Here is a 24,915-nt window from a genome sequence, read left to right on the forward strand (position 1 = left end):
GAGCTGGGTTTGTAGTGTTAAACATTTCACCAGCTTGGCAGGAGGTCAACAGATAATGTCTGAAGTTGATAAAACACAAAATGACAGTTTAACCACATTATTTAAAGACATGAAGATAATCACCAGAAAAAACAAAACAAAACAAAATGTAGTTAAAAGTGGTTCTCTCTAGGCAATGAGTCTAGGGGTAGGGAGGAATGGAGCCAAGCAATTGTGATTTTTCAATAAATACCCTTGTGTAGGATTTTATACTTTAACCATATACATATATTACTTGACTAAAAATTAATTTTTGGGGCACCTGGGTGGCTCAGTTGTTAAAGAGTCTGACTCTTGATCTCCATTCAGGTCTTGATCTCAGGGCTGTGAGTTCAAGGCCCACACTGGGCTCCACGCTGGGTGTGGAGCCTACTTAAAAAATAAATAAATAAATAAATAAATTTTAATAATCTTTTTTAAAAAATAAAAATTAATCTTAATTCTCCCAACCTTGTTATCATAGATTGTACATATTTATATAAATGTATACACAATACACACACACACACACACACACACAGCCCTCCAATTAGCAAGATGCAAGATGTGGCAGGGGAGTCCTCCTTCCCAGTGGTAGAATTTTAATTGGGCGCATTATCTAGCCCCTCTGTAGTTACACATAGTCTTACAATTAAGTTCTTGTCAACAGAATATACACAGAAATTACGTATTTGCAACTTCCAGTTTATCCCCTTGAAAAGGAATGGGGTTTTTCTCTTTTCCCATTCTTTTCCCCACTGGCTGGAATATGGAAATGATGGAGGTAAACTATCTTCAACCTTGCAGATAAAGGAAAGACTTTAGGAAGCACAAGAGAGGTGGAACACAGGTCTTCAATGCTTTGGAACCACCATATTATCTCTGAACTGCTTATGCTTGGGTTGTTAGAGGAGATAGAAATTTTCATTTTGTTTCAGCCATTGTTACTGTGGTCTGTTACAGCAGCTGAACAGGTACCCTAATGCACACAGTATATGAGGAGGAAAACAAGATCTGTCTGGAGAACAGGACTGGAACTGGAGCATGGGAATAAGTGGTATAAGACCCTAAAGAGGCCTGAAATCTGAGCAACAGGTGTTTACACTTGATACAGTAAGCAATATGAAGCCTGGGCAGGCAAGCAACCTAACAGAAAACAGTATACTAGGGAAATGAGCATAATGTGTAGAATGGAGCCGAGGGGAGGGAAAGAGGGTGAGACAACCCATCAGACACTTGGAGGTCTATCATTCCAAGTGTGGACTAAGAACCCTGGCTGGGAGAGTACCGATGAAAGTAATAGTGAAGTGATGACTAAGAAAATACGTAAGAACTGCTGAGTTAATGTGGTAATAGTCTAAAAGAATCAAGAAATACTCCAAGATTTTTGATCCAGGAGAACAGAAGAATGGAAGCAACCCTGGCAAAAATGGAAAGGATGAAAGCCTGTGCTGATATGAAGCACTGAACACAAGAGGGAAAAGGTAAACTGTCACTGACTTCAAACAACTTTCTCTAATCTTGCTACAAAGTTACATCTCAATAAAAGAAGTATTGCATTATATTATATTACTTTATTTGACCTGAACAGTTGTTAACCATCTACTCTATATTCCTTCTCAATTATCATCGTGCCAGGAAAAACAGTAAAAAATGAACAAACTGGTCACCTTTTACTTCCTCTCTAGAATGATTAGGCATAAAAGGTAAGCAGAGCTTGAGACACTTTCAGTATACAAAGTCTGAGAGAGATTAGTTTTAAATTCATACTATAATCAAAGAAGAGTTTCACATGATGGCTAATTATGATAAAGCGTATCATCTAAGTACCAGAGATTATTTAAAAATACAATTTTTTTTTTACTAGAGTTGTTAAATCATTATGTTGTACACTTGAAACTAATGTAGCACTCTGTGTCAGATAATTTAGAAAGAAAAAACACATCTTTCCTGGGACTGCTATCACTCCAAAAAGATACATAAAGTTAACTATTTGTTTTGACACTATTTCTTAAAGGAAGATGTTCCCTGGACTCCTCACATTTGACAAACTAAAATGCTATACAGATTTCTAAAATATAAGTAACCAAATGTTAACTTCTGTCGCTCTCTTCCTAACATACATAAGGGTGCGCACCCGCCCGCGTGCATGTTGCCCTGCAGCTGATTTTACAGAATCCATGATGCAACTGAAATCAGTCCTTAGGAGTTTAATGTACAGTTAAAGCTGATGACAGATCTCTTCTATGATATCCCTTACAGAAAAATGGTCAACCATTCCTTGCTTCAACATATTCTGCAACAGAAAACATTATTTTTCAAAGCCAACTCTTTGATTGTTAGGATAGCTTTGTGAATACTTCGTTATAATGAGCCAAGATCTGCCTTCCATTTGTCCTGGTTTGACCCTCAAGTCAGGACATTTTCTTTTCTAAAATATTTAAATATTATTGCTCTCTCAAGCTTCCTCATCGCTAATCAAACCACCTCAATCCCATCAAATCACCGTATAAAATGCTGACTCTATCTGGTCATCTTGATCACCCTTGTCTGATAATCTTTTTTTTTTTTTTCACTGCTACTCTTTAAAGCATGTTGGCCAAAACTAAATGTAATACTAATAAAAAAAAATATGTGGAGGGGCGCCTGGGTGGCTCAGTGGGTTAAGCCTCTGCCTTCCGCTCAGGCCATGATCTCAGGATCCTGGGATCTAGCCCCGCAATGGGCTCTCTGCTCAGCAGGAATCCTGATTCCCCAACCCCACTGCCTGCCTCTCCACCTACTCATGATCTCTGTCAAATAAATAAATAAAATCTTTAAAATAAAATATGTGGAACAGCAAAATGGACTTAAGACCACACGAAATAGAATGTAATACAATCCAGCTAGATCTAGTGCTATCCAATAGAACTTATAATGATGGAAATGTTCTATGTCTGCACTAACAGGTCTAGCCTCATGTGGCTACGAGCTCTTAAAATATGGTTACTGTGACTGAGAAACTGAATTTTAAACTTCACTTAACCTTAACTGATTTAAATTTAAGTAGACTGGCATTAAAGCCCCTCCAATCATATAAATTAGATTCTACTCAATGTACTGTAAGTTTACCTATTAGTATGTACCCATAAGACTTACTTGAAACAAATCAAAATGAGGAGGACTGGACTCTAAATGCGGCCCCCATTTCTGAAAACAATCCCTTAGGATTTTCTTAGCTGGTTTATTTGGCCCATGAACACACATGGTAAAACTACTGGAATATTCTATTTTCCATTAGTTATGCTAAGAATGACACTCTAAATAGCGAAGAAAATAATTCCAATTTCCTAGCAGAAATAAGTAAGAATACAAAAACTACACATTATTATAATTCTTATTCAAATACCAAATCAAGGTCTCCACTGAAATGTCTTCTAAGCATCTCAAATACAACATCCCCAAAAATAAATTCGTGCTCTCCCACACCTCCTTCCCACAACCCAAAAGTCCCTGCTGCTCACTCACTCATTGTTTCCAACTCAGAAAATGGCAAATCATTCCAACTGCCCAGGCCCAAAACCTTGCTCTCATATCCTTCACTCCAATCTTTCTCCCACACCCCAAATCCAAATCTAGGGCATGCAATTTTCTCTGCTTGGAATGCCTTTCTCCCGGCTCTATCTGCAAAGCTAGAATTTCTTCCCATCCACCAATTCTGCTCAAGTGACAGCACAGTGAGGCCTTCTCTCCCACAACTGCAAACCTAGGACCCCACACTCCCAATTCTCCTTCTCTACTTTGTGACTTATCATGGGACATACTAAGTATTGTACTTGTTTGCTCCCATTAGAAGTAATCTACGAGAGAGTATTTGTTTTGTTCAGTTTGGTATATAGAAGACAGTTAAGATAGTTAAATATCAGTTGACTGACAAATCCTGTAAACATTGTGGGCTATGCTAATGACATAATCAAGGATGCAAAATAAAAATAACTGATAGAATTAGAACACTGGACTGAATTTTTTTCTAACAAATAAAAATAGGTAAAACAAACAAACAAAAAACAAACCAAATGTTTTACGTGGCCACTATAGCATTTGAAGTCTATCAGTTAAGAGTTAACCTTATACAAGTGCTCAGGTTTAGACACCCCTGCTCTAGGAGACCACCTTTCTCAACCTCAACTACTCCTGTTCCCATCTTTTCCTAATTTTTACCATGGCTTGATATTATTCCAATAAAAGTAGAAAATAAATTCTAATATAAACATTACCGAAATTGTCACATTTCCTGGATTAAGCAGGCTCATAGTTGTTTTAATTTGTTTTAAGAGCACATTAGCCCATAATTACAAAATAACTATATTCTTCATTTCTATAGACCTGCACTGTCTAAGATGGTAGCCATTAGCCACATATGGCTATTTAAGTTAAATAAATAAAAATCCAGTTCCTCAGTTGTGTTAACCACATTTCAAAAGCTGAATGCCACATGTAGCTCTAGTGGCTACCATATTGAACAGACCAGAGCTCTACTGGGCAGGACTGTTACATTTTTTTCCCTAAAACTTAATTCTAAAGCATAAAACTGATTCCGCTGAAACACTGGCAGAATTTAACCTCAGAAGTTTCAAGTTTCTGTGTCAGTGATTCTCAAAGTGGTCCCCAGACCAGCAGCAGCATTACTTAGGAACCTGTTAAAAATACAAATTCCCGGGGCACCTGGCTGGCTCAGTCTGTGGAGCATGTGACTCTTGAACTCAGGGTTGTAAGTTCAAACACTGCACTGGGTGTGGAGCCTACTTAAAAAGAATAAATAAAGTAATTTATTTAAAAAAAAATACAAATTCTTGAGCCACAGCAATCTGTTTTAACTAGCTCTCCAGGTGATCCAGGAGGTTCTGAAGCATGTTCAAGTTTTAAACCACTTTCCTAAGTTACTCATGAGTGGTTTGTTGGTGCACCTCAGAACATGATCCCAGGGTCCTGGGATTGAGTCCCACATGTCAGGTTCCCTGCTCAATGGGGAGTCTGCTCCTCCATCTTCCTTTGTCCCTCCCCACCAAATAAATCAATAAAATCTTTTTTAAAAAAGTGGTTGTCAAAAAAAAAAATTGGTTGTCATCATAAGCTATGAAATACTGAGAATACCTTTTCATTCTACAATATGCCATAAATGATATATCAGCTATGAAATCATACATAACCAAATTTCTATTATGACATCTTATATAAGGAAAACTCAATAGATATTTTCAATAAAATTATAATATTAAAACTAAAACAATCGTGAACTTCGTTTCTTTTAAAATATATACAACCGTAATTTGCTTCCTCTTCCAATTTGCAGATTCTTTTTCACTTCAACACCAACATAACAAATTTTTTTAAGTTCTTTATTTTAATTCCAGTATAGTTAACAGTATAGTGTTATATTAGTTTCAGGTGTACAATAGTGTGCAATAATTCAACAACATAATCACACTTTTATCTTTCTCTAAGAGTCAACTAAAAGCCTTTAAGTTAGGAAGAACACACAACAGTGGAATAACAGGAAAAGGGAGAAATTTTAAAATTTTGTGAAACCCTCACATGAGAAGATAGTGCTTTTATAATAAACTAATAAGTAAAAATGAAATCTTTTAGCTAGAATTCAGCAAGAAGTTGAAACTGACATTGTACAAGTGTTACAAGAGGCTTAACAATTTGAACACTCTAATTTCCCGCAATAAATCATAGCTACAGTATGAGACTAAATATTTGCAGTATCAACATCAATGTATGTTAAATAGTTATCATTAAATTTTCTGAGAGAAAAACATCCTTAGAAATTTCAGCTAAGAGGGGCGCCTGGGTGGCTCAGTGGGTTAAGCCGCTGCCTTCGGCTCAGGTCATGATCTCAGGGTCCTGGGATTAAGCCCTATATCGGGCTCTCTGCTCAGCATGGAGCCTGCTTCCCTTCCTCTCTCTCTGCCTGCTTCTCTGCAAATGAATAAATAAAATCTTTAAAAAAAAAAAAAAGAAAGAAAGAAAGAAATTTCATCTAAGAAAAATGCAATGCAATAAAATGATTATAAAACCACTGGGGAAAGAGCTAACTTGACTTACTAAAAGTTTGGCCCAAAAAGGAGAGTCATTAAGAGCCTGATTAGAAATTTTGCCATAGCCAAGTGTCTACTGTGACAAGTTACCAGTGGAAAATTACTTAGTCACAATTTGTGCAATTTGTGAATGTTTTGGATGTGTTCACTAAAACTGTAGGCACTTGATCATTTTTAAGTAATGTTGTTAAAATTTTTATAACATATTGAGTTTATGTGTAATCCACATAAACTAAATCACACTTAAAAACACTGCCTCAGGGGTCCCTGGGTGGCTCAGCTGTTAAGAGTCTGCCTTTGCCTAAGGTCATGATCCCAGGGTTTTTGGATGCAGGCCCCACATCAGGCTCCCTGCTCCTCAGGAAGCCTGCTTCTCCCTCTCCCACTCCCTCTACTTGTGTTTTCTTTCTCACTGTGTCTCTGTCAAATAAATAAAATCTTTAAACATAACAAAAAAAAAAGTCTTAAACAACTTCTATATTAAAAAAAAAATACAGCCCCAGCATATATAAACGTCCACTTCCACTCAAGTGTCCTTCCATAAAATGAAGACTGGCAAGGCTTGACAGAATTTTGAATTCTAAACATTCTTCATTAATAAATACAAAGGACACAATTATAAAATGTTTAAATAATGTAATAAAAAATAGTCAAACGTCTAATATTAAGTACTAACCACGTGCCAAATGAGGATATTTATTTCTGTCACTCATCTTGGTATTCCTAGCACAGATCCAAGCATGTTATGTATATTTAATTGCATTTATGAAAAAAGAATGAGTATAAGTTGAGAGAGTTCCAAAGATTAAAAACACGAAAGTCCTAACCCTCCGGGAAGTTGCAATTCGATTTAGGAAACACGACAAACACAAGAAAAGCTAAATAACATATGACAATTAAAAATACCACATGGCAGGATACGATTATTTACAAAGTTGGTGGCAAACAGAGTGATACAAATTCTGACTGGAGTGAAGGGATTACAGACTGCGGTCCTCGATTTTAAAAAAGTAAGTAACACAGCACTCATCTCACCTCAAAATTATCGAAAAGGAAGGAATACAATAACTAAAGAGAATGATGTAAAGAAACTGCCTTGAAATAAACTCCTAACGTTCCACACATACAATTATTTGCTGGATCGAGGACCTCACAGCTCCTGAAACACAAGTCTCTCAGGAACAGCATCCTCTGATTATTTCTTCCTCCGCCCCCCACGAAGATTTCCACTGGACAGCCGCCCCAGAAATTTCTCCCAGCATCCGCAATGACAATACTCTCATCTTTCCCTACCTCCCCTCGCCTGTATCAGACGGCGGCATCTCCCTCCAGAGGAAAAAATGGAGGGCGGGGGAGGCTGTATAGGAAGGAGAGAAAGCTTACAGTGAGGCGGATTAAGGAGGAGGAAGGCGAGACCACGCGGGGGTCGAAGGTGGAGTCCCCTCCGACCCAGCCCAGCCCCTACGCTAGGCCAACATCTCCCCACCCGGAGGGCACGCCCCTCGCCCGCCAGACCCGAACGAGCAGGCGGCGAACTCCAGTGACAGCCCCACCACCTGTGTCGCAACCGCTCCCCCAGGCCCGTGGGGGGACGCTTGCCCCTGCCCCACCAAGAGCGGCCCGTGGCTCTTTCTCTACTCTTCCAGTTCACGTCGCCAATGAGTGACAGGTCCCCGGGGGAGGCGATAGCAACGGCACGCCGCTCGACACTGCTGGTGCAACACTGCACCGTACCCTCCAGCCGGCACGGCGCGGGGGCGTAGACAGAGCGTTCCTGACCGCCCAGGGGGGACCCAGTACAGGCCTCGCCTGGCCCAGTTGCCCCACATTGGGCGGGGGTGGCACTTACTGCGGAGATTGTGGATTAGCTCCGAGTGGCTGGCGCCGCCGGATTTCCAGGCCATCGCTAAGCACACCCGGAGCAGGTACAGAACCACCTTCAGCGCGGCGACGGTACCCAGCAGCTTCCCCAAGAGTGAGACCACCTCCCACACGGTCACCGCCTCGCTCGCGTCCCCGCTGTAGTCTCCGCTGTGACTGCTGTCGCCGCCGGTGCCGCCACTGCGCGCTCCCGGCATCCCCCGCGGCACGCATGCGCTCTGTGACGCTGTGCGGCCTCGGGTGCGGCGGGGTGGGGCCGCGGGCAAAAGTGGCCGCGTGCCCCGCCGCCTGAGCTTGTGGCTGTTGCGGCTGCTGCGGGCCGGCTGGGAGCCCGGGCTGAGTCAGCGCCGCCGCCGCCGCCGCCGCAGCCGCCAGTGCGTGCCCCCTCTCTGAGGCCTCGGGATGCGCACCCCCGCCAACTTGCTGAGTTCGCCCTGCGGCCAGGCGGGGCGGACCCCGGCGCAGTCGGTCGCGTGCCTGACTGCGGCCTTGGTTACCGAGCGCCGTGGCACGACGGTGGGACCGGTTCGTGACGCCGCGTATGCCTGATCTGGTTACGCCGCTGCCGGTAACTCCGTAGTCGCAGCCGAGTCAGCTGTTGCGAGCAACGGGTCTGCTCCTATAGCTGTCCAGATTGTTAGACGGTGGGCTTCCTCCGTACTCCTCACCCAACCCAGTTGTCTAATATTTAGGTCCGTTAAAGTAAGAGCTCCGTGTGGTGGAGCCTGAATAATCATAATGGAACCCGAGGGCAAAGGCCCTCTTTCACCCGAGTACTGAGTCTCTGGCTTTGTGACAAGTGCATCAGTGTTTGGTTAGCAGAAACTTTGCGACCCTGGTTTGTTCTCAACTCTAAAGCACACACTCGAAGAGTGGAAGAATACCATAATAACAAGGCTGGGGGAAGGGGTGGAGCGTGGGAATGCTTTGCTCCTGCAAACAGTGCAGTCGGCTAAAATTACCACAGTATCTAATGGAAAATGTTCTTTTCTCCCAATAGTGTGCATTTTCAGCTAATTAATCCCCACAAATTCCACCGTTAGACTGGACACAGCTTTATCGCTATCAGCCCTGCAAGACAGTTCGTTCGGGAAGCTGACTGGGAACATTGCCCGTCACATCCAACTTGCTGCCTCCTAATCAGAATTGAGAATGACAGAATCCAGTTATCATTTAGTCCAATAAACTTTCAAGAACAAAGCAACGTCAAGACCTCTAGGCTACTGCATGAGTAATGATTTTCAAATTCCAGTTCTCATCAGATTTTGTCAAATGAAACACTCAGCCTAAAAACTCAAAGATATACTTGTACATACCTGTTTTCTGGGATTCTGTGACAAAGGAAACCACATTAAAAACAGTGCTCTTGGGGCGCCTGGGTGGCTCCGTCATTAATCGTCTGCCTTCGGCTCAGTTCATGATCCCAGGGCCCTGGGATGGAGACCCACACTGGGCTCCCTGCTCTGGGGGAAGCCTGCTTCTCCCCACCCGCCTCCACCTCATCTCCTCTCTCAATGTCTCTTTCTCTCTGTCAAATAAATAAAAATCTTTAAAACAAAAACAACAACAAAGCAGCATTCTTTATGAGACCAATGCACTGCCTACTGCCCTAAGGAAGCACCTTAGTGTTCTTTAATATTAGAAATAAAATTGTTGATTTGGGCGATTTGGGCCTCTACTAGTTTTCTATCTAATCTCTGCAATTTTCCAATATTCTAGTTAAAAGAACAAAATGAGTCTACTCTCAACAAGAGCCTGGTAAGCCTCTAAAGCTGATTAGACAGATCACATCTACATGTTGTGCTTCCATAAGCTGTGGGTGTGAACTAGGACTAACTTTTATTTTTATTTATTTATTTTTTAAGAATTTGTTTATTTGTTTGACAGAAGGAGATCACAAGCAGGCAGAGAGGCAGGCAGAGAGAGAGAGGAGGAAGCAGGCTCCCCCCTGAGCAGAGAGCCCAACGCAGGACTCGATCCCAGGAACCCCCCCCTCCCCATCATGACCTGAGCCAAAGGCAGTGGCTTAATCCACTGAGCCACCCAGGCACCCCTAGGACTAACTTTTAAAGGAACAACCAAGACACAGTTACCAATGTAGTATAAAGGAGAGTTAAAAAAAAATTTTTTTTTTAAGTCAGTGATACCTTTTGTATGCAATATGATTTGCATGGTAATTGGGGAGATCTGCTTTGAAAGAAAACAGGCAGCAGAAGGCAAAATTTAAGTACTATTCTGGTCCAAAAGTCAAGAGCTATGCTTATTTACAACATCATGGGCTGGAGTAATCAAGAAAAGACAGGGGAAGGAACCAGTCCTTGAAGGATGACCAGGATTCTAAGAAGTAGAGAAGAATAAAAGGATACTGTAGGTCATTTGAAGCACAGGAGAAGCAGGAACCTAGAGCACTAATTCCTAAAACTGTCGACATTATGTATCAAACTCATTCATTACATGCTTAAATGAATTGAGTAAGCTTACACAGCTAGGCAGTGGATGTCAAAACTGTAAGTTTTGGAGTTTTTAGAATTCCAACTCCAGGTTCTGACAGTGTGTATTAACAACTAAGCAAATAATAATAAACAATTAGCAAAGTATTTGCTTGAGAGACAAAAAGGGAGAGCTTTAGAATGAGTTTGTACAGTAGTGAACGTACTTCTATAAGAATTTAAGGATTTTTAGTATTTTCTATGGGTGCTGAGATACAAAACTGAATGGGTGAAGCTATTAGGTGGTTCCTCTTGCATTGATTTTGTTTTGGTTTTGCTCTTAAATTTGTCTTACGTTGCACGACTATTGCACAAATGCACCGTTTCGGTGTTCCTATACTGACTTTGAGGACTCTGTTCAGAGGCACTTAGGTGAGGAAGGGCGGCCCAACTTCCTTCCGCTTGGGTGTTGATGGTATCCGCATTACCGAATGACGAGAATTGGCTCTCCGCAGCCACCGTCCGCCTTGTAACGTTCGGCCCAATCAGGACTCCACGGGAAGGGGCGGGGCTCAGAGGCGCGCGCTGTGTTCTGGCCGTACCTGTCTCAGTTGGTTTGCAATGGAGGAGATTTATGCTAAGTTTGTGTCTCAGAAAATCAGCAAAACCCGCTGGCGACCGGTACCTCCGGGAAGCCTGCAGACCGCGGATACCTTCGCTGCGGGCTCTTGGGACAATGAGGTACCTCCGCTCCTGGGCGAGAAGCTCCTGCTTCCCCCTTTCTCCTGGAACCGCGCCGCTGGCGGTCCGCGCGCGAGCTCTCGCCTTCTGGCTCCTCTCGCCATCTCCGTCCCCAAGTTCCCGTCTTAGGATCTCTTGTCCGGTAACTCAGAGCCATCGATGATGTGCCTGAACCTCGAATCTCGTGTTTTAAACTGTCACCTTCCAGTGATCTGAGATGCTTTAAAAGGAAGGTTGCTTGAAGGCAAGACAGATTTTACTGTTAAACAGTTTGATGTAAATTTCATCTCAAGAGGAAACTTTCTGCTTTACAGGAAAATTATGTTTCACTGTGGTCTATTGGAGATTTTGGGAACTTGGACTCTGATGGAGGGTTTGAAGGAGACCATCAGTTATTGTGTGATATCAGACACCATGGCGATGTAATGGATTTACAGGTAAGTCTGTGTAATATCCACAAGCTAACTTTAAAAAACTGAGAGTAATAATATTTAGAGGTGCAAAGGACCTTAAAGTTTGTCTGCTGTTATTCAGGGTTTACAGGAAACTGAGTTCTCTGTAGTTATGGTTTGCTAATGTTAATTATATAAGCACTTTATAGCAGAATCAGAACTGGCGGAGGGGATGTGAATTTAATCAGACTTTTAAAAATCCTGATTTATTTGTTTGCTTAATTAGCTGGCCATCTACTGTATGCCAAACAGTATTTGGGGGGCTTTACAAAAGCCTAATTTTCATCACGTCCTGTAAATCAGGTGTTTTATGTCACTATGGGACAAATACTTAAGGTACTTTACATGGTTTTGCTTTTTGAATTCTTATAACAACCCCCTAAGTGGGGATTAGTTCTTCCATTTTAAAGGTTAACCAAGGCTTAAAGAACTTAACTTGGCCAATGTCTCAAAGCCTGTAAAGTGGAGGAAATGGAATTAAGTTTTCAAATCCTGGTCTGTAGGACTTAAGAGTCCCTGCATTTTCTTCTATAGAAAACTGCCTACCCCTGAGAATGATTATTTTCTAAACCTCTATGGTGATAGTCCAAAATTAAACCAGTTATAGGTGAAGAAGTTGAGGGGGAAAACTTTGTTATTTATTCTTCATGAAAATCTTTTCATTTGTGTAGTGGTTTTGACTTTTCAGATCCATCATCACATTTTATTTGTTTAGCATTTATAGGCTGTTTGCATTTTAAAATTGTTATACTACTAATTGAGTCAAACAAATAGCCCCCCTCAATCAACATTTCTGAATCTATAACAAGCAAGAATTTTCTGTTTAGTTTTTTGACCAGGAAAGAATAGTAGCGGCTTCATCAACAGGATGTGTAACAGTTTTCCTTCACCATCCAAATAACCAGGTAAAGAATTTTTTGCTCAAAAACTGAATTTATATTTTAATTATTTTTAAGGAGGCCTAATCTAGGTTGTATATAATAATGACACAAGTTAAGTTTCATACTCAAAATATGGAGGGGAGAAATACAGCATTACCTGTCTTTTAGCAGATTAATTCTTGCACCAGGTTTGTGTAAGCTGTTATTGAAAGTAGATACCTCTTCAATTCTGTTAGTACAGAGCTATCGATATGGTTTTCTGGCAAGTAATTTCCCAAGATACTATTCTGATCTTTCAAAGAAAGAGCACCTTCTAGCTCAGGTATCATGAGAGACAACAGGGACAGCTACTTTGCTTCTGTGGATAGAACCTAGGTTTTAATTAGAAGAAAGGATGCATTTTACTGCTGTGGATAGAACCTAGGTTATAATTAGAAGAAAGGATGCACTATAAAGACATTTTATCAATGCCTTTCTTGTGTATTAAAAGCCCAAGTGGTGACCTTCATAGTGGTAGGGCAGTCCTTTAAAATAGCCCCATTTGTAGTAACATTTTTAAGTTGCTGGAAGAGAGTGCTCATTTGGATTTTTAGGCTAGTAAAGTTCATCTTCCTAATAGGCATGCCTAATAAATATAAGACCCAGATCTTCTTAAGTATTTTTCCTAATGGTTTCAGTTAGAAAACCCTAGAGATTTCTTTCTTAGATGTAGGCTAATTCCCTTAAGAATTTAGAGTTGCTGTTAGGCACTCCTGGGTGACCCAGTTAAACATCTGCCTTTGGCTCAGGTCATGTTCCCAGGCTGGGATCAAGTCCCGCAACAGGCTCCTTGCTCAGCAGGGAGCTTGCTTCTCCCTCTGCTTGCTGCTCCCCCTACTTGTGCTCTTGCACTCTCTCTCACAAATAAGTAAATAAAATCTTAAAAAAAAAAAAAAAGAATTTAGAGTTGCTTTTGAACATACAACTGTCTGGTACCTAAACCATTTCTTTGAGATAAGTTTGATATTGAGTAGCATTTTTTAAATCTAATCCAGTGTATACAGAACTTTTTTTTTTTTTTTTTTTTTTTTTAAAGATTTTATTTATTAGGGCACCTGGTTGGCTTAGTCATTGGGCATCTGCCTTGGGCCCAGGTCATGGTCCCAGGATCCATGGTTATCAGGGCTCCCTGCTCGGCCGGGAAGTCTGCTTCTCCTTCTCCCTCTCCCCTGGCTTGTGTTCTCTCTCTCACTGTCTGTCTCTCCCTCTGTGTCAAATAAATAAAATATTTTTAAAATATTTTTTAAAATATTTTATTTATTTATTTATTTATTTGACACAGAGAGAGAGAGACAGTGAGAGAGGGAACACAAGCCAGGGGAGAGGGAGAAGGTTTATTTATTTATTTGACACAGAGAGAGACAGACAGTGAGAGAGAGAACACAAGCCAGGGGAGAGGGAGAAGGAGAAGCAGACTTCCTGGCTGAGCAGGGAGCCCAGTGCAGGGCTCAGTCCCAGGACCCTGGGATCATAACCTGAGCCGAAGGTAGACGCTTAACTGACTTAGCCACTCAGGTGCCCCGTGTATACAGAACTTTGATGGAAGTAGTGTCCAGAAATACAAAGGAAAAATGAGAGAGTTACTGTTTTTCTAGAGGGGTATGGGATAGTCTATTCAGGCAAAAGTGCTAGTTTTTAAGACTTTGCTTTGATTCATCCTATTCTCATTTCTGACACCTAGACTCTGTCAGTCAGCCAGCAGTGGACAGCCGCTCACTACCACACAGGTCCGGGCAGTCCTTCCTGTGGCAGTGCACCATGCACAGGTGTTGTGTGCAGCAACCCCGAAATTGTCACTGTTGGAGAAGATGGTCGGATAAATCTCTTCAGAGCCGATCACAAGGAGGCGGTGAGAACCATAGGTAAGAAAAATCATCCTTCTTTTTTATCCCATAACAGTTGAGCACCTACCATGTGCTAAGCAAACCCAATGCTAAGTGTTTGAAGGATGTAAAAAGATATAAAGTGGGATCCCTTTACAAGACAATATGTTGCTAAGGCAAGTATGAATGAGTGACTACACAGGAGAAACTATTTTGTTTTTGTTTGTTTTGTTGTGGCCTGTGGGGATTCTCTAAGAATTGAGGAACAAGTGGCAATTAATTGAATTTAGGTTCTAGACCGTAAGTAATACTAAACGATGGCATACGAAACAAAGGGAATAACACGGGGGCAGGATAGGTCCACTTAGAGAAGGACAAAAAGCATAGTTATCAATACTTAACGATACTTAGGTAGGAAAGGTGACAGATGAAGCAAGAGAATTGAATTGGGGCCAGGTTGGGAAAAATGATGCATAGCTACCGAGGTCACATTTTGTTAGGTGGATCACTAAGGAGCCACCGGAACTTTTCGGTCAAGGGGATGATCTACTCCTTGCTGAGCTTGAGAAGAGTTAGTCTAGTTAGTTCTCAACTGTGCTAAAGACAGACTTGCCTGACAGTAGTTTTAACAACCTACCACCCTAGACCTCCTGAATCAGAACCTCTGTGGATTCAGCCCATGAATGAGTTTTTTTGTGGTATTACTCTATTTATTTAATAGTTTTGAAGAACACTTATTTAACAGTTAAAGACCATTACCTGCAGTGTGGAGGAGTGTCACAAAACAATATCTAGAAGTATATGTTAAATTATGTGGTACAAGCTTAAACACTCTAGGAAAAGGGAAAGGACCAGTGTATACCAGTCCGGAAGGACTTCATGGAGAAGAGAGTTTATGAGGCTAAAGATGAAGAGATTTTTTTTTTAAGATTTTATTTATTTACTTACTTACTTTTTTTTTTTTTAAGATTCCACTCATTAATCTGAGAGAGAGAGGGAACATGAGAGGAGAGAGCAAGCACCAGAGTGGGGAGAGGCAGAGGGAGAGGGAGAAGCAGGCCCCCCACTGATCAGGGAGCCTGATGCAGGGATTTATTCAGGACCCTGGTATCATGACCTGAGCCAAAAGCAGATGCTTAACTGAAGAACCACCCAGGCATCCCTTAAGATTTTATTTTTAAGTAATCTCTGTGCCCAACATGGGGCTTGAACTTACATCCCTGAGATCAAGAGTTGCATGCTCTACCAACTGAGTGAGCCAGGTGACCCCAAAAATGAATAGATTTGAGATGAGTTGGCCAAATGATACAAGTTCAGAATGAACTTTATAGGAAGCATTGGGTTTGGAGGTTCTGGGTTAAGCACTAGTGGGAGATATAAAATTAGATACAGAGGAACGTGAATAGCTGTATCAGCAATGGAGGGTAATTTCTCCATTTGTGAAAACTATGGAGAAATTTGTGAAAACTATGTTGACTAGAAAACAGATGTTCTATAAGTGATATTTTTCTATCAAAGGAGAGTCTATTTTAATGTGCATTTTTCTATAGAAATTAAACTGACTTACTTAAAAGTTCACCTGTAATATTTCAATCGATGGAAGGAATTCGATTTAGGAATTTTGTGGAAAAGCAGGACTTCTTTTTTAATGTATAATGTATTATTGCCGCAGGGGTACAGGTCTGTGAATCATCAGGCTTACACATTTCACAGCGCTCACCATAGCACATACCCTCCCTCCCCGGTGTCCATAAGCCAGCCACCCTATCCCTACCTCCCCCAACCCCCCAGCAACCCTCAATTTGTTTCCTGAGATTAAGAGTCTCTTATGGTGTGTCTCCCTCCTGATCCCACCTTGTTTCATTTTTTCCTTCCCTAAACTCCCACGACCCCTCACCCAGCCCCTCAAATTCCTCATATCAGAGAGATCATATGATAACTGTCTTTCTCTGATTGACTTATTTCGCTTAGCATAATACCCTCTAGTTCCATTCACATTGTTGCAAATGGCAAGATTTCAGTTTTTTTTGTTTTTTTTTTTTAAGATTTTATTTATTTATTTGCCAGAGACAGAGGGAGAGAGAGCGAGCACAGGCAGACAAAGAGACAGGCAGAGGCAGAGGGAGAAGCAGGCTCCCTGCCGAGCAAGGAGCCCGATGTGGGACTCGATCCCAGGACCCTGGAATCATGACCTGAGCCGAAGGCAGCTGCTTAACCAACTGAGCCACCCAGGCGTCCCAAGATTTCAGTTTTTTGATGGCTGCATGATATTCTGTTATGTATGTGTGTGTATATATATATGTACACACACACACCACATCTTTATCCATTTATCTGTTGATGGATATCTAGGTTCTTTCCATAGTTTGGCTATTGTGGACATTGCTGCTATAAACATTGGGGTGCACATGTCCCCTTTGGATCCCTATATTTGTATCTTTAGGGTAAATACCCAGTAGTGTAATTGCTGGGTCGTAGGGTACTCTATTTCCAACTTTTAGAGGAACCTCCATACTGTTTTCAAGAGTGCACCAACACTGTAGGAGGGTTCCTTTGTCCTCTCATCCTCGCCAACATCTGTCGTTTCCTGACTTGTTATTTTTCTCCATTCTTATGAGGTGGTATCTCACTGTGGTTTTGATTTGTATTTACCTGATGGCCAGTGATGTTGAGCACTTTTTCATGTGTCTATTGGCCATTTGGATGTCTTCTTTGCAGAAGTGTCCAAGTCTTCCGACCCTTTCTTGATTGGATTATTTGTTCTTTGGGTGTTGAGTTTGTTAAGTTCTTTCTCGATTTTGGATACCAGCTCTTTATTTGATATGTCATTTGCAAATATCTTCTCCCATTCTGTCAGTTCTCTTTTGGTTTTGTTGACTGTTTCCTTGGCTGTGCAAAAGGAAAAGCAGGACTTACTAACACACACTACTGTTTTCTTAATTTGTAGACAATGCAGATAGCAGTACACTCCATGCTGTAACCTTCCTTCGAACTCCTGAGATTCTTACAGTAAATTCAATTGGGCAGTTAAAAATATGGGATTTCAGAAAACAAGGAAATGAGCCCTCTCAGATATTATCACTGTAAGTTGTCATTTGTAATTCACTAGGGTAATGCAAAATTAATTTGTTCAATTGTTTATAGCAACTGACTTTAAACCATATTGTATTTTAATTGCATTTGGAAAGAATGATCCCTGATTAAATTTGGTAAAGTGAGTACAATTTGTTGGGCTTGCTGCTGCTGTGCTGCATTCAGTAAATATTTGTCCTGTTGATTCAGAGGCTTTATCTCTTTTTGACGTTTATATTATTTAATGGGGAATTTATTTTTGCTCAGCAAATGATTGTACTGATAGTAGGTACAGTGCACTCCAGATGTGGTTGGATGAAAAACACAATCCAGGATACTTCTTTCTAAGCAAAAATCCCCATTCTGTGTGTGCAGTTTTCTCTTCTCTGATAAGAATATAGAATGTGTCAAACCGAAAAAGTAATTATATAAACAAAATACTAAATAAGGTGAAGGTAAAGAATATGCTGCTTAGTTGTACATATTGTTTTTAAAATGCCAAGAAATGGAAGTATGTTTGCATATCTTACCATCAGATTATCATGCTCCTTATGTCTCCAAATTGAAGAGGGGATAACTTTGGCTTTAATTCCATTGCAAAGTTCTAATATTTAGAAATATATTTAATACACTCAATTTTTTGACATGATTTAAGTTCAGCCCACTGCTCCAGCCACAAAGTTATCATTTAGTTACTAGAGTGAAACATGTTTCATGGATTATGCAAAGATAAATCATACTCACAGCATGTTTGATGTCCTTCTGTCTCTCATAAAAGGACTGGTGACCGAGTACCCCTCCACTGTGTTGATAGACATCCCAACCAGCAGCATGTTGTAGCTACTGGTGGCCAGGACGGAATGCTGAGTATTTGGGATGTTAGACAAGGCACTATGCCTGTGTCTCTGCTGAAGGCTCATGAAGCTGAAAGTAAGTGTTGTGGCAATACGTAAGTTTTTGTCAGGTAGTAATGTGGTATATTGTAAGCAGCTTTCTATAATGATACATAGGGATCATTTTACATAGTAGCTTTTGGCTAAATTATATAAACGTATAATAATCCCTTTTTATTTGACACTTAAGTGTTTAAGATTTTATTTGACAGGGATAGAGACAGCCAGAGAGGGAACAGAAGCAGGGGGAGGGGGAGAGGGAGAGGCAGGCTTCTCACAGAGCAGGGAGCCTGATGCAGGGCTCCACCCTGGACCCTGGGATCATGACCTGAGCTGAAGGCAGATGCTCAATGACTGAACCACCCATGCGGCCCAGATGCTTAAGTTTTTCAACATGTGGGACGCCTGGGTGGCTCAGTTGGTTAAGCAGCTGCCTTCGGCTCAGGTCATGATCCCAGCATCCTGGGATCGAGTCCCACATCGAGCTCCTTGCTCAGCGGGGAGCCTGCTTCTCCCTCTGCCTCTGCCTGCCATTCTGTCTGCCTGTGCTCGCTCTCTCCCCCTCTCTCTCTGATAAATAAATAAAAAATCTTTAAAAAAAAAAAAAGTTTTTCAACATGTTTCATTATTCTATCCAAAACCACAGTAATTATCCTTATGTGTTTATCTTTATGTGCTTCTTTTCTTTTTCTTTCTTTCTTTCCTTTTTTGATTTAAATATTTTTTTTATTTGACACACCGAGAGAGAAAGCATAAGCAGGGGGAGCAACAGGCAAAGGGAGGAGAAGGAGACTCCCCACTGAGCAGAGAGCCTGATGCAGGTCTCTATCCCAGGACTCTGGGATCATGACCTGAGGGGAAGGCAGACGCTTAACCAGCTGAGCCACCCAGGCGCCCTATATGCTTATTTTCTTGGGATAATTTTTTAGAAGAAGTGGCAAGCCAAAACATAAAACTGTCATACATGTTATCAAACTGTTACACATAAAAATACCAATTTATATTGCCATACTCTCTATAAGAGGATGACCTATTCCCATGTAAATGTAGGCTATTTTTAATATTGACTAATCTAGTGTTCCTCAATTTATTATTGTACCTCTTTTTTTAAAACAAGAGCAGTATTTATATATAGGATCTTGTCCCCTTTTTTGTTCTTTTTTTTTTTTTGGTGGGGATTTTTTGACCAGACAAAAATTTTTCATTTTATCATTATCTTTGATATCATGACTGGATTATAGTTTTAAATTCTGACTTAAGTTTATGGTAAGCCTTGCTTGAATTAAAGTGCAAAAGTAGAAACATGCCAGTATTGTAACGTCGCGGTTTAAGTTTCACGTTATTACCTTGGAAAGATAAATGATTTTTAAGATTATATTTAAGAAGCAAATAAAAGGATGAAAATATTTTGCCTCTTCTAGTTATAACTATACCCAGGGGGAAAAAAGAATAAAAAATAATGTATGTCCTCATAGAATCTGATGTTGACTAACCCAGTGGTAGTAATACTAGAAACTTTCAGATCTCTTCTTCCAGTGTCCCTTTTTAACTGCCAGCCTGTATTGCTAAGCAATACATACAGATGTAGCAGATTGTAATGTATTGTTTTGATTCATTCTGACTTTTAGCTAGAAATAAAATGTTTTATTATAGACGTTTGTGTTATACTTTGAAAATAAATACTTAAGAGTCCAGGTTTGTACAGTCAGCTTACGGTTCTATAGGCTATTTTCCTTCATTTTTAAAAAATGAAACAGTATGAATATATTTTACATAGGGGTTTTCCCAGAACACGTTCTCCTGAGGAAGATGACCTTGTAATGTTTTGTGGCTTGATGCTTAATTATGGTATATGTCAGAATAAAAATTGCCCACTTGCAAGCATGTGCCTTCTAATACTTTTTATGCTTTGTCCCCAGCACTTTCTATGCTGCCTCTTGAAGGTTCTTACCCAGAATCACAGAACCCTTGTTCACAGACTACCTGTTTGATTTGTGTGCTGCAGAGAACCTCCTAAGGCATCCTGGCCAGTCATTGGCTCCCGTTTGTCTACTGACACACAAAGTTCCCTTAAAGTTTAGTACTTGCAGGGTTCTCAATCCCAGATTGGCTTCTTAAAAGCCCTCCATCTGAAACAGTCCAGATTCTGGGAGCATTTCTAGGTTTTAGTTTGCTAGGAGCAGTTGCTATTTCTGTGATATATACTGGAGGTATCCAGAATACTGGCATGAAGCAAAATTGAACTGCTGCTTAGAAATTCACTTGTATGTTATCTTTATGGTCTTCTCTGTTTTTCCAGTAATATACACTTCATATATATATATTTTAAGATTTTATTTATTTGAGAGAGAGAGAGACAATATGAGCAGTGGGGAGGGGCAGAGGGAAAAGGAGAAGCAGGGTTTGATCCCAAGACCCTGGGATCATGACCTGAGCCAAAGTCACTTGCTTATCCAACTGAGCCACTCAGGCGCATCTAACCTTCACATGTTAATAACACAGGAATTGAAACTAAGAGAACTTACCAATTTAAAAAAATATTTTAGGGACACCTGGGTCTGTTAAGCATCAGCTCAGGTCATGATTCCTGAGTCTTGGGATTAAGTCTGCATCGGACTCCTTGCTCCTGCCTGCCATTCCCCTGCTTTGTGTGCTCTCTCTCTCTCTGACAAATAAGTAAAATCTTAAAAATATATATTTTAGGAATTATCCCATTGTCATATTCTTTCATTAAAAAATGTAGTAAGTCAAATGATTGGCATTTATTTTCATTCACTTGCTGGCCCAATGCACAAATAGATTTACTTGGCTTCTTTATGCTATCTGTATGTTATAGCCATTTGGAGAATTATATTTTGTCCTTTAATTCTGAAGCCTTTGATTTTTATCACAGACTTAGGGTTTGAAGGTATGTGATGGAGGTTAATGGAAGATGATGCCTAGAGACAGAGCTTTAAAGTTTGTTCAACTCATTTGCACAGTTTTCAGCATCTTGGTTCTTACCTTTTAGTGTGGGAAGTTCACTTTCACCCATCCAACCCAGATCATCTATTTACTTGTTCTGAGGATGGATCCCTCTGGCATTGGGATGCCTCCACAGACGTACCTGAAAAATCATCACTGTTTAATCAAGGTAAAAGGATTTAAGGAAGATATTGTGTGTAGTTTTGATACAGTTTTAAATACCACATTGGAAATTCTCAGATTTTTAACATTAAATAATGATAGAATGTTTCCATTCTCCTGCCTCAAGGTAAATTCTGGTATCCTAGAGCTTGAAATCTATCAGCTGCTTATTGCTGTAGTGCTGAGGACTACAAATGCCATAGCTGGCTCACTTCGCACAGCTAGGGTCTTCGTGCTACATTTCCAAGACTCTCCATTAAAGAATCACCAGAAAGATGGTCAAAATCTGCTTACTTGAAGACTTCAGATTTGATACCCATAGTATCCCATAGAAATTTGAGTATTTAATATCACTGAATGAGTCTTTGGTGAAAAATGGTGATGTGTGATAATGGAGTCATCACCCTGATATTCTGAGAATTAAGTTTTGATCCTGGCCTTTTTAAAATATCAGTAGAATTTCAGATGTTTCTTAACATAATAGTAGTTTTGAAAGATGTTTTCCCCTTTTTTTCTTGCAGGAGGAAGAAATAGTACTTTTTTGTCTCACAGCATTAGTAACCAGGCTGGTGTTCACCAGTCTCTTATAAGCTCCTGGCTCAGCACTGATCCCGCAAAAGACCGTATTGAAATCACAAGCTTGCTCCCCAGCAGGACCTTGTCTGTGAACAGTTTGGATGTTTTAGGTCCTTGTCTTGTTTGTGGAACTGATTCAGAAGCAATTTATGTTACTAGACAACTTTTTTCATGAAAATACTGTCATTGCAAGATTTCAGGTAAAGCATATTGTTAGCCTTTCGAAGTATAATAATAAAAATTATTGGAAAATGTGAAATTTGCAAAGGAAGCTTCAGTAAACCATTGGTAATATCGATGCCCCGTTTGGCTTTTGTCAGTTGAATGTTCTCACAGTTCCAGAGTCAGAGAGAATGCTGATGGAGAGAGAATTGAAATCTGTGAAAGAATATCAGAGGGATCCTTTTGTTGATGTAGACGTTGCCTTCAAACAGGATATTCTTTTTGATGTTGGGGGACTTCATAATTTTCTCAAACCACTAACAGGTTCCTATTTTTAATGACACTATGGTGGCTTTTACCCCTCCCTGGTGGCCCAGGCCAATGTTAATATTTATCCTTTTTATGGTAGATATTTTCTTGAATCTTCCCACATTTTATTTCCTTAATAAGTTTAATAAAATTCATGAAGAATTGAGTAGAGTAAAAATGACAAGCTTTTGTAAATGTGTTCACATTTTTTTAAAGGTTTTTTTTTTTTTTTAAAGATTTTATTTGTTTGACAGACAGAGATCACAGTAGACAGAGAGGCAGGCAGAGAGAGAGAGAGGGAAGCAGGCTCCCCGCTGAGCAGAAAGCCCCATGCGGGACTCGATCCCAGGACCCTGAGATCATGACCCGAGCCGAAGGCAGCGGCCCAACCCACTGAGCCACCCAGGCGCCCCAAAGGTTTTGTTTTTAAAGAAAAGTTTTGACAGGTTCCTCTGTTAGAGTAGATTTGAACAGAACTTTCAACTGCTTAGACCCAAATTCATTTTTCTTGAAAAAGGAAAAGTACATTTTTCCTAAGGATTTTTGCTTTTATTTAGTTTTAAAAGATAGTTCAAATGCTGAACTGGATGTTGTGCAATAAAGTAGAATTTGATATTAATAAGAGAGCTGACTTCCAAACTAAAAATTGATAGATAACATGTATGAGATGAGTATGATGATGTGGTAAGAGTAGAGAATTTTGCTGTCTTTGTCCTTATCTACTGTGTTAATGATAATCTAACATGTAGGTGTTTTAATTTTGAATATAGTTGACACAGTGTTACATTAGTTTCAGGTTAATGTGTCGTGCTTAAAAACAATGTTGTGGCATTGTCTTTCTAAAGTTAGTTAAATGTTAATTGAACGTGAAGACCTTAATGACAAATCACTGTTATTATGCTATTAAAGTGTGTATTCATTTACATTATTATTATTCATTTTTATTAATTCCAGTGATAGTAATTATGGTAAAGTTTTGTTTTTCTGTCCTAATAAATACTGTCAATTCTTATATGCCACCTTACCTTGGGGGATTTTGGTTTGAGCATTTTTGTCAGCATTTTTAAATGGAATACATATATGCAGTCTGCTTTTTTATATAAATTTAACTCAAAAATATTTGATAAAATCGGTAACTTGAATTACAAAGAATGAGAGAAGGAAAGAAAATGTTGCCATAGGAATTTTTAATGTTTATAGTTTTATTGCTGAGACTAACTTTTAAGACTTTTCTGTTACTAGAGAAGTAATTTGTTACAGGAAAAAAAGTCAAAAGAAATTTTTAAGTACTTTTAATATCAAATAATAGTCTTTTCATTTCCTTTTCTTTTTTTTTTTTTTTTTTTTTTTTTTTTTTTAAAGATTTTTATTTATTTATTTGACAGAGAGAAATCACAAGTAGTCGGAGAAGCAGGCAGAGAGAGAGAGGGAAGCAGGCTCCCTGCTCAGCAGAGAGCCCGATGCGGGACTCGATCCCAGGACCCTGGGATCATGACCCGAGCCGAAGGCAGCGGCTTAACCCACTGAGCCACCCAGGCGCCCCTTCATTTCCTTTTCTATCAATGTGTGTAGAATTTATTAAAATGAAATATAGCATGTTATATTTATGAATATACATTCCCCAGCAGTAATCACATGGTTTCCATAATAAAAACATAGCTATTAATTTTCCTTTGACTCACTTCCCTTTATATGAATGTCTTGCTGCAGCCTAAGCTTCAGCGTCCCTTTCCTTACTTTCCAGGCATACTTTCATTCTATTCAGTAGGCTAAATCCTTGCTGTGGGTGGGCGCTAAGTTGATGTCACTCCTGGAAGACTAGCTCAGGTCGGGGGCACATTTTTCATGCACAATGAGTGGCAGACTTTACCTCTGCTTTCATTTACATTATATGCTGCTGAAAAGTTTAAAGGATTCATATACGTTCTTAGCACCCTTCTCAGGTTTCAGCAGCAATACATACAATTTCCCGAGGTTGTTATAATAAATAATTGGTAGAGGGAGGGAGCCAGAAGTGTAGGCTTAGAATATTAACTTAGGCTGCAAACAAGTTTCAGGTTTGAAGCTTTGCTTTAAGAGTATTTGTAACCATGAATAAAAGAAAGTACATTTGGATAGTGTTAAATTTCTTATCATTGATGAATTCTGCCAGATTTAATAAGAAACATAAGCTTTATGGAAGATAAATAAACCCTAATTTATAAATTTGTTCATTATCACTGTCTTTATTCATGAAACTATCACATAGTTTCTTTTGAGGGGCTGCAGGATCTCAGAGGTAGAAGGCATCTTGGAGAGCATATCTAACCCAAATTTAACCATCACTTCCACAGCATTCCCAACAAATTATCATCCAGCCTGTACTTGAGACTATATTGTGATTAAGTTTCCCATTTCCCAGTGCAGCTCTTGGTCAGCTCTTCTTGATAC

At 40.0% G+C, this 24,915-nt stretch overlaps 2 protein-coding genes and 1 long non-coding RNA gene across 5 annotated transcripts in view; 1 reads left to right on the top strand and 2 right to left on the bottom strand.

Annotated features, from left to right (window-relative positions):
• PCMT1 (protein-L-isoaspartate (D-aspartate) O-methyltransferase) overlaps positions 1 to 8,301 on the bottom strand; it is a 44,600-nt gene extending 36,299 nt beyond the window's left edge. For both annotated transcript variants that reach the window (XM_004752781.3, XM_004752782.3), the window contains exon 1: positions 7,951 to 8,301. In XM_004752781.3, coding sequence (XP_004752838.1) covers positions 7,951 to 8,179 — 229 coding nt within the window. In that variant the 5' untranslated portion in view covers positions 8,180 to 8,301. The remainder of the gene's footprint in view (positions 1 to 7,950) is intronic.
• A 2,658-nt stretch (positions 8,302 to 10,959) lies between these two features.
• NUP43 (nucleoporin 43) lies at positions 10,960 to 22,397 on the top strand. Of its 2 annotated transcripts, none has more exons than XM_004752778.3 (8): positions 10,960 to 11,152; positions 11,467 to 11,589; positions 12,432 to 12,509; positions 14,206 to 14,386; positions 17,295 to 17,430; positions 18,198 to 18,349; positions 21,323 to 21,445; positions 21,960 to 22,397. In XM_004752778.3, the coding sequence occupies exons 1-8, from the start codon at positions 11,033 to 11,035 to the stop codon at positions 22,187 to 22,189; spliced, it is 1,143 nt and encodes a 380-aa protein (XP_004752835.1). In that variant the 5' UTR covers positions 10,960 to 11,032; the 3' UTR covers positions 22,190 to 22,397. The 2 variants fall into 2 exon arrangements, with proteins under 2 accessions (XP_004752835.1, XP_012911720.1); XM_013056266.2 differs by lacking the exon at positions 10,960 to 11,152 and adding an exon at positions 11,159 to 11,294.
• Positions 17,188 to 21,414, bottom strand: LOC123387834. Its single transcript, XR_006602309.1, has 3 exons — positions 21,316 to 21,414; positions 18,164 to 18,343; positions 17,188 to 17,236 (listed from the first exon to the last, which is right to left on the bottom strand). It is a non-coding gene; the product is annotated as an uncharacterized LOC123387834 (long non-coding RNA).
• Positions 22,398 to 24,915: the final 2,518 nt, after the last annotated feature.

Source organism: Mustela putorius, unplaced genomic scaffold (genome assembly GCF_011764305.1).
Source record: "Mustela putorius furo isolate JIRA1106 unplaced genomic scaffold, ASM1176430v1.1 tig00003863_pilon_pilon_pilon, whole genome shotgun sequence".
Lineage (NCBI taxonomy): Eukaryota > Metazoa > Chordata > Mammalia > Carnivora > Mustelidae > Mustela > Mustela putorius.